This window comes from Aptenodytes forsteri, unplaced genomic scaffold (genome assembly GCF_000699145.1).
Source record: "Aptenodytes forsteri isolate BGI_AS27 unplaced genomic scaffold, ASM69914v1 Scaffold178, whole genome shotgun sequence".
NCBI lineage: Eukaryota > Metazoa > Chordata > Aves > Sphenisciformes > Spheniscidae > Aptenodytes > Aptenodytes forsteri.
This window is the reverse complement of record NW_008795136.1, coordinates 82,955-92,359: the sequence shown is the minus strand read 5'-3', so window position 1 is coordinate 92,359 and position 9,405 is coordinate 82,955. Positions and strand designations below refer to the sequence as shown.

The window sequence follows — 9,405 nt, the reverse complement described above, 5'->3', positions numbered from 1 at the left end:
CATTGAGGGGCCGCGGCCTCCCGCTCTCGGGAGTCTGGGGCGGGGTGTGTGTGTGTGTGGGGCTCGCCTCAGCGCTGGGTGCCAGCGGGGCCCCAACTGAGGAGCGAGGGTGCCCTCACCCTGGGAGGGGGGGGTGGTCTAGGGGACGGCGTGTCCTTCCCCGGGGATGCGGATTGGCACCGTTGGGGTTCAGGTTAATGTTTGAAAGCTCCTAGATCCCAGTCAGGGTTCGGGATTTGAGCTGTGAGGCTTTGCCAGGTGGCATTTTTTTCCCCGTGTTTGTGGGGAGAACGAGGGTGGGAAGATCTGTCAGAATCTGTTCCTGGCCGGTGTCCCTTGTGAAGGTGAATGGAGGAGAGGCCTGCCCAGGCTTTCAGAGAAATAGAATTAACGCTGCATGGGACTGCACTGGGAGCTTTGCTTGGGATGTAGCATTACAATTTTTAAATGTATTCATTATCACAGATTTATTGTTTTTCGCTTCTGCTGTGGTATATGTTCTAGCTATACTTCAGAAATTCTGCAGTTAGATTTTTCTTACAAAGGCCAACCATTAGAGTGCACAATCTTATATTTCCCCCTTGTGCAGAACCATGAGGGGTGCACTGATTTCTTTACGCCCCAAGCTTTTGATGTTCAGCGTAAAGGTGGCACATGAGAGGAGGTGTTGCTTTGCGAGCTGCTGCGGTGCTGGGCTGGTGACATCAGTGCAATGCAGAAAAATGCAGCGAGTAATTTAGAGCAATCTCCTTTACCATCTGTCCTTCCTTAGTGGTGCTGGACTTGGTTCCATAACTCCAAGTTGTGAATGGAGTGCTGTGGAGCGCAACTCAAAACTGAGACATGTTAAATGTATAAGCTCATGATCAAAAATTTCAGTGTGTTATCTCTTAACATTTTTTTTAAAGATTGAGGAAATCTCACTGTTACTGAATCAATTACTTATTTTAGATTGCCAGAAACACCCTGGGTGCAGCATTTGTTGCTACAAGAAACATCCATGCCTCCAAAACATGCTTTCAGAAAACTGGTGAGTCTGAGAAAGGTCTTCATATAAGAGTGCGGTTTAAGAACTTGCTCTATCAGATAAAAAGGAATTTGAATATGGAGGGGGGGTGTCAGCTGATAGAACACTTGAGGACATTTATGTACTGACAGTATTTAACAGTGAACTGTCTGTTGCACAGTCACATCCCGGAGATTTCACTTTAATAACTATTCAAATTATGCCCAAACCAAAGGAGTGGTCACATGTCAGTTGGCTTACACAGCTTATCTGCTTCACGAGGATTCAACTCAGTCTTCAACTCCTGCAGAATTATTTGAAAAAATGCCTCCAATTCCAGTTTCCTGTCTTGTTTGTAATGGTATGAAGGTATGGATGACTTTCCCAGGCCTGCCTGGGTTTGACCTTGTGTCCTTGAGTATAACTTTTTTGCTGCCAGCATCTTGGTGTTTAGAGGAGGCAGTGGCACTGCATAGCTGTATTTTTGGTAGTGATTCACGTACAATTTCTGAAGTGGTTTAGGATGATTAAAGGTATTATTAGGAAATCACAATTTCAGTGTTACTTACTGTTCCCTAGGTGAGGAAATGAAAAGTTGTTGGAGGTACCCTGCCAAACAAATTTGAGGAAGATGGAGAATACATTTTTGTAGCTTATATCGAACAACTTGCTCCTTAAATGTATTGAGTTCCTTTAAATATATTTGGATCTTTGATTACAAATCAGTTGACAGGGTGTTTTGATGCCTCCAGTCTAAGTAAATGCTCTGCAAGCGGAGCTAGTGTGTCTGTTCTTTCTGAGCTAAGGCTAATTATTTAATCTAATTGCTTTCTAGGGGGAGAGATTGCTAATAGTGTAGGACATAATGAAGGAAATTGATAACTAAACAGCCATCAGTGTTTTGATTGAAGCTGCTCATAATGATGAGTTGAAGCTGCTTTTATTGGCTGTGAATACAGAAGCTGTTATTTATCTTATGCACCCTACGTAAGGAAGAGTGTTACTTGCTAGACCTCGTGGCACACCTGAGAAAGAATACCTTGGCTTGTGAATTCAAGACAAGCTTACTGAATTCATACTGTGCCTTAATGTGCTAAATCTGGTTTGAAATGTCTCTTTCCAGGTACTGCTGAGGTATCCTCTATTCTTGAGGAACGTATTTTGGGAGCTGACACCTCTGCTGAACTTGAAGAGACTGGCCGTGTGCTCTCAATTGGTGATGGTATCGCCCGTGTGTACGGCCTAAGAAATGTCCAAGCAGAAGAAATGGTTGAATTCTCTTCTGGACTGAAGGTAAGCTTTCACTAAAGCAGTTTGTTTAGCCTAGAAATATAAAGACTACTTTTTTTAAGGAGAACATAAGGCTATGCTTGGAGGTACCGGTATGGACTCTTTACAGACTTCATTAAAACTTTAATACATAGTAACTATTAGAAATGATACTACAAAAGCAAATATTCTTTGAATTTGTAACACTTTGCTTTCAGTATCAGTATCTGGTTCTTGGCCAACATTTGAGCTTTATTTGTCTTCATCTGGGAAGTATAAGAACTAATCTGGCATTGGGTTTTGTTTTCTTTGGTTTCAGGCTGGTTTTTCTGTGTACTGTTGAATAATAGCCTCTCTGCTCCAATACAGTGTGCAGTTTGCTGACTACTTAGAGTCTACTCGACTAGAGTTAAAAAGCTGTCTGACTGTTCCGAGCATACTGCAACAGCTCTTCCAGTGTTTTTAATGGCCTAACTCGCCTTAGGCAGAGAAAAAGCCAGTGCTTTTCCCTTGTCCAGTTCCTAGGCAAGACAGAAATGTTGTATTTGAACCCTGCTTATCCTTTCTGCTCTTTTTAGAGAGAGAAATGACTGAATGCTAGACTGCTGCAAGTATAGTTATGTAGTAAGCTGAAGGCTTAGGCAGGTTCTCTAACCAGTATGGAAGAATATACACGCATTGTACATAAAAGCAGAACATTGACTGTTGTTACAAATCAGATTGAGGTAGATTATGTTGGATATTCTACACTGTAGAGTAATCACATCGGTATTAAACTGTCAAAATTTTCGTAAATGTCGGTATGGGTTTTATCAGGATAATGTGATCTTTGTCGTAGGGTATGTCCTTGAATTTGGAGCCCGACAATGTTGGTGTTGTCGTGTTTGGTAATGACAGACTGATCAAGGAAGGGGATGTCGTGAAGAGGACTGGTGCCATTGTGGATGTTCCAGTTGGGGAAGAGCTGCTGGGCCGTGTTGTAGATGCCCTGGGCAATCCAATTGATGGGAAGGTAAGTATAACTAGGTGTTTACTACTTCTGCTTTTATTTATGTGGTACAGACTGCAGCAGGTTTTTTCCTCTCTTCTAAGGGTCCTATTACATCTAAGATACGTAGAAGAGTTGGCTTAAAGGCCCCTGGGATCATTCCCAGAATCTCTGTGCGTGAACCTATGCAGACTGGTATTAAGGCTGTGGACAGCTTGGTGCCAATTGGTCGTGGCCAGCGTGAGCTGATCATTGGTGACAGGCAGACCGGGTAAGTTAAATGGCCAAGCTAAAAGTGTTTCCTTAAACAGAGACTCAAGTACAGTGTGCGCTGATGTACAAAGCCGAACACAGAACTGTGTATAGAGGTTGGGAGAACTGTAGGCAGCTGAACTTACCAACCTCTGTGTTACACAGGAAAACTTCCATTGCAATTGACACAATAATCAACCAGAAACGATTTAATGATGGAACAGATGAGAAAAAGAAGCTGTACTGTATCTATGTTGCAATTGGCCAGAAGAGATCTACTGTTGCTCAGCTGGTGAAGAGGCTCACTGATGCAGGTACAGATTTTTGAAGACGGTTGAGCCTGGCAACTAGTGACATCCTGTTCTCCTTATAATGCTGACTACTACTATGACCTCTCCTAGCTGCAAGTATAGACAGAATTCTTATTAAATGGGTGAACTATTTGCTTTTGTGGACAAGAAATCTTTCTAGGTATCTGGGGAAAAAAAACTCCTTTTTGCTACATCACATTAGAAGACTGGTATAAGGCCCCAAAACTGCTGAATTGCTTCTGGAAAAGTCAGCCTGTGGTGTTTTGTTTGAGGTTTTTTTTTTCAGCAGAGTTGAGAGCTTCCTTTTGGCAGTCAGGCCTGATGACAAGCTATGGCCTACAAGTATTTATGGACTTGGCATTTGTTTCGCATGTATGCAAGTCAGTGTGACTGGCAGTTGCAAGTTTAGTGGAGAGACTTCACTGCCCAAGTGTAAGGGATTAAACGACAGCATCTTTTCAGTAACAGTGATCTTGTTACATATGCAACCTTGGTCAACAGAGCTGGCAAGAGATCAGGCACCTTACCTCTTGACTGCTGATCAAGCGGAGTCATGCCTAGCAGAAACACCACACACGCACCCATTTTGATGACAATAATTTGTTTGGGACTACGAAACAAAGGGTAGTAGTGCCTTGCAGCAGCCAGGAAACCATGGACTTTTAGGCTGAGTTACTCCTAGAGCCAAAGTGTGTCTTAGTGAAAGTTTAAACTTCATTTTAAATGGGAAAGTCGTCTGCAAGTGTTAGACATTGCAGACTTGCTCTTGAACTTGCTCTTGAAACTTCTTGAGTTAGTTGAGCTAACGGATGTGTTAATCTAGTACGGTGTTCTTTCCTGTAACAATGTAGTGATGCTGTCTGGGCTTGCTTCAGCAACTAGTACTTCACATGAGTGTTGTATTTGCTGATTACGGGCATGATGAGGTAATATACTCAGTGGCGTGTGTCTCTAATTCTTTCCAGATGCCATGAAGTACACTATTGTGGTGTCTGCCACAGCATCTGATGCAGCACCCCTTCAGTATCTGGCTCCCTATTCAGGCTGCTCCATGGGGGAATACTTCAGAGACAATGGAAAACACGCGTTAATCATCTATGATGACTTATCCAAACAGGTCAGGAAACATTGTTTATAGGCCTTATAGTCTAGCAGTGGTGTTTGTAGCTGTAAGATCACCTCAGGTTTAGAAATTCAAAGTTTTAAATGAGCTACTGAAGTCTGAGAGCTTTCTTTATACCGCACAGGCTGTTGCCTATCGTCAGATGTCTCTGCTGCTGCGTCGTCCACCCGGTCGTGAAGCCTACCCAGGCGATGTGTTCTACCTGCACTCTCGCCTGCTGGAGAGAGCAGCCAAAATGAATGATTCCTTTGGAGGTGGCTCTCTGACCGCCTTGCCTGTCATTGAAACTCAGGCTGGTGATGTGTCTGCTTACATTCCAACCAATGTCATCTCCATCACTGATGGACAGGTAGGACATCTTCTTCATCCATCACTGATGGACAGGTAGGACATCTTCACGTGCCAGTACTTCTGTGTAACTTACTGGCAGGTCTCTGAGGAGGCTTCCAGGCTTCTGACCAAGATAATAAACCAATTTTCTCCTACAGATCTTCTTGGAAACTGAGTTGTTCTACAAAGGCATCCGTCCAGCCATCAATGTTGGTCTGTCAGTGTCCCGTGTAGGTTCTGCTGCTCAGACCAGGGCTATGAAGCAGGTAAGCATGAAACTGCTGCTCCTCCTCTCACTAGAGACGAGTAGTGTGTAGGCTTTCCAACCCATTTCACTCTAAAGAATTGTGAATAGGGAATAAAGCTTTGGATTCCTTAGCGTTATGAAATTATAGAAGAACAAACTTTGGGGATCTCTTTGATATTTCCATTGCCTGCTGAGAGAGGGGGGAGAAAGGAAAATAGTATCTGCATAAAGATGTAGGACTAAGCTTCAGTATGCTGAACTGGGTACTGATCTAACTAGAAATACAGAATGCTGTCTTTAACCCCACACTTCTCTTAATCCAGATATGGAATTAGAGAGGTTTGATATCAGCTGTGCCAATTTTAGGGAGGAATAGCGTGCTTATGTTAAAAGGCCAAGCAGATGGTGGGATTTTTAGAAATGCCTATAATCATCTCTCAGAATCTTGAGATTCACTTGACTGGTATGCAAGGCAAAGCTGACTTGTGACAACTGTCAGCTGAAGATAATCTGCAAACTACTAGACTCGTTTGACAAGTGGCCAAACTCAGTCTGAGGTGTATCTTGTGTTGTAGGTGGCAGGTACCATGAAGCTGGAATTGGCTCAGTATCGTGAAGTAGCTGCCTTTGCTCAGTTTGGGTCTGATCTGGATGCCGCCACGCAACAGCTGCTGAACCGTGGTGTGCGTCTGACAGAGCTTCTCAAACAAGGACAGTATGGTGAGTGTCTTGGGCGTAACAAGCCTGCATTTCCCCTTAGTCTCTTGTGCTAACAAGGCTGGTCTTTCTGGCAGCATTAAGATATTCTGTGGACATGGTAAATGTAGATTTAATACCGGTGTCTCCCGATGTAAGAGTTACCAAAGGCGTGAACGCTTTCTTTTCTGCAGTTCCCATGGCTATTGAGGAACAGGTTGCAGTCATCTATGCTGGTGTAAGAGGTCACTTGGACAAGCTGGAGCCCAGCAAAATCACTAAATTTGAGAGTGCTTTCCTAGCTCACGTACTGAGCCAGCACCAGGCCCTCCTCTCCACGATCAGGTATGATGATTTATCTTGCTTCATCCCAAGGGTATTGACTTGATGGCTGGAGTGCAGGTAATGGTCACTGAACTGTTAATTTAGTGTATCCTAGAACATCAGGCCTTAAGCTGCCTGTACCAGAACTGGAGGTTAAATCAGCCTTCCTACTGTCCTTGCACTGTCCAGAGCTCAGCTTCTTGTCTCCGGTCTTTACTTAGGAAATCCAGCTGATGCTTAAAATGAACCTAGTTGAATACCCTGCCTAATCTGATATTGAAATCGCTTGATCTAGTCAGTTCCCATACTTTTGGTAGCTTTAAGCTATTACAGTACTGTGGATTAAGTGCTGCTCACTGCCTTCCCTGCCACTGAGCGTGAACTGTTGGGGATTGAGTATTTCCATAGCCCTGTCCTGTAAACTGGCCCTAGCTTGTTTTGTCATGAGTCAAATCACGTGCCTTCCCTCTCTGAGGCATAGCTCTATAGAAAGTAGAGCCTTGTTGAACTATGTACAGCTATTTTGAAAGTATTTGTTGACAAACCTTAGTTCTTAAACGGGACTAACTTTGAGGAGAAGGGATGTGACGTTCGTTTCAGTGATATAGCTTCATGCATCAAACAGAAATGCGTTTTGTTGACAAACCTTAGTTCTTAAACGGGACTAACTTTCTGAGGAGAAGGGATGTGACGTTTGTTCCAGTGATACAGCTTCATGCATCAAACAAATGCGTTAATTCATCTGCTAATTCTGTTAGAAATTGGAAGGTTCATTGTAAAGTTTTTCTTTGCCTTGGTCAGGGATTGACCATGATGTCTATTCCTGTGTCAGAAGTTTAACTAAAGTCTTTCAACAGGACCGAAGGAAAGATCTCTGACCAGACAGAAGCGAAGTTGAAGGAAATTGTCACAAGTTTCCTGGCTACTTTTGAGGCATAAACTCTTTAACTGTTCGAACAGACCAGGCTGTTGTCGTGATCCCGTGCTCCAGCTCCATCAAAGACTTAAAAGTATGTGCGACTTGAATGTACAGATCTCGATGAGAATAAAAGTTTCCATGTAAAAAGGCATGTGTATTCTGTTCTAAATTACTGCCTTTCTGGCTGGCTACTTGAGCAACACATGCCTTGAAAACCACAGAGTTAAACTCCCCCGGACACACGCTGAACTCTGAAAAATCAGGAGCCATCTTAACTGTTGGGGGGATCAAACTCCCCTTAGAAGAACGAGTGGGGGTAGCAGTTGGATTCTGCGGCTAAGGCTGCGGTTCCCATCGAGACAGAGCTGAGGGTCGCTCTTGCAGTTTTTATCCTTTTCACTAGACAACTGATCTCGGAGAAAGGCATACAACTGGGGAAGCAGTTTACGCTGTCTTGTCACGGGTGGTAACTAGCTGGACCTCAGAGTACTCTTTAACAGTCTGATACTGTGACAGAGTATTTCTTAGAATTGCTGCGTGAGGTACAAGATTTGCCAGTGTTAGAACTTCTATCTGGGATGTGGGGAAGTTCAGTTTAAAGTCGCTCCACTTCGTGTGGTGTATTCAACTTTGCCTGGTATGCTGGAACTTGGTCCTTAATCCTCAGGGAGCCTCTGCTCCGCAGTTAGCTGTGATCAGGACTTCTGCTGAGGCTGTTCACTCCATCCCCAGTTAAATTCCTTCACAGGAGCATCCTGCCTCCAAGTTCAAACCTGCTGTGTTACAAGCAGCTGGAAACATTTCATCTAATCCTTTCACACAGTTCCAGGCTAATGGGCTTCTCTGTTAATGCCTTGAGTACTTAGAGAGTGTGAGCTCTTGCTTCTGCAGCACAGGAAAAAATAAACACTTTTTTTTTTTTTAGTCCAGAAGTGGCAGACACCTTTCTGGGAAGAGCTGGCATGTTCGAACGGTGCTGTGCACCTGGAGGAGGGCTTCCTGTGGAGTTCCTCTTGTCTTTCACTATCTTGTTTCTTCTTCACGCAGCTCCAGGTGACTGGGAGGCTTCACGGGCGTGGGAATACGGCGGCGGAGCCTTTTTGCTCTGGCTGCCCTACATCACGTGTCCCTTCCAGCACAGCTTTTACACCTTGCTACTCTGTTCTTGCACAGTGACCGAACCCCGGTTACTTGTTGGCGTCGCCATGTCATGTTTTACTTACGTGCTGCTGTAGTTAGAAAGCACCAAGCTCAGGAGTGTCTTAGTCCAAAATTGCAGAGAGATGTATTTGTTTCTGGTAACGGATAAATATTCCAAAGTTCTGATTTCTGCCCTGTTGCTGCTGTGACATAGGAAGGTGATAATTTCCTCATTAAAGCACCATGTGGTAAATAAGTCTGGTCAGGCAAAAGGGGGGAGGGGCTGGTTTTGAGGGATCAGTCGCAAGTCCCAAAAAGTGCTGTGGGTTGCTCTGGCCGCGGGGTGGTGCTGGAAAGCAGAGAAACAGCGAGTGGCTGGTGATGGCGTGGATCTGTGGTGAGAGTTTTCTGTTGGCTCTTCTGTTGTGAGCATGCATGGGGTCATCCCACTAAATCAGCTGAAGAGCTGATCCAGAAAATCACAGAAAGATCCCAGAAACATGCTGTTTCAGCACGGTGTCCTGTGACATGTAGCTGCCAGCGCGGTGGTAACACCTGCCCTCTGTGCAGGTGACGCCAAAGCTGTGATGTGTGGCTGTTGCTGCAGAGCTGATGATGACAGTTGCGTATGCTGCCCTGAGCTACTGTGCCTTGATCCACGCTGCGCTGTCCTGCTCGCTTTGGGTCTCAAACCCACTCGGGCTTACAGAGTAAACCCACTCGGGCTTACAGAGTAGTTTCATAGAATCACAGAATGGTTTGGGTTGGAAGGGACCTCTAAAGGCCATCTAGTCCAACCC

At 44.5% G+C, this 9,405-nt stretch overlaps 1 protein-coding gene across 1 annotated transcript; it reads left to right on the top strand.

Annotated features, from left to right (window-relative positions):
* The first annotated feature begins 828 nt into the window (after positions 1-828).
* Positions 829-7,618, top strand: ATP5A1 (ATP synthase, H+ transporting, mitochondrial F1 complex, alpha subunit 1, cardiac muscle). Its single transcript, XM_009278425.2, has 12 exons — positions 829-852; positions 952-1,030; positions 2,130-2,299; positions 3,114-3,287; positions 3,368-3,534; positions 3,681-3,829; positions 4,792-4,943; positions 5,074-5,298; positions 5,438-5,545; positions 6,102-6,246; positions 6,417-6,567; positions 7,404-7,618. Exons 1-12 carry the CDS (start codon positions 844-846, stop codon positions 7,483-7,485), a joined length of 1,611 nt encoding a protein of 536 aa, XP_009276700.1. The 5' UTR covers positions 829-843; the 3' UTR covers positions 7,486-7,618.
* The last annotated feature ends 1,787 nt before the right edge of the window (positions 7,619-9,405 follow it).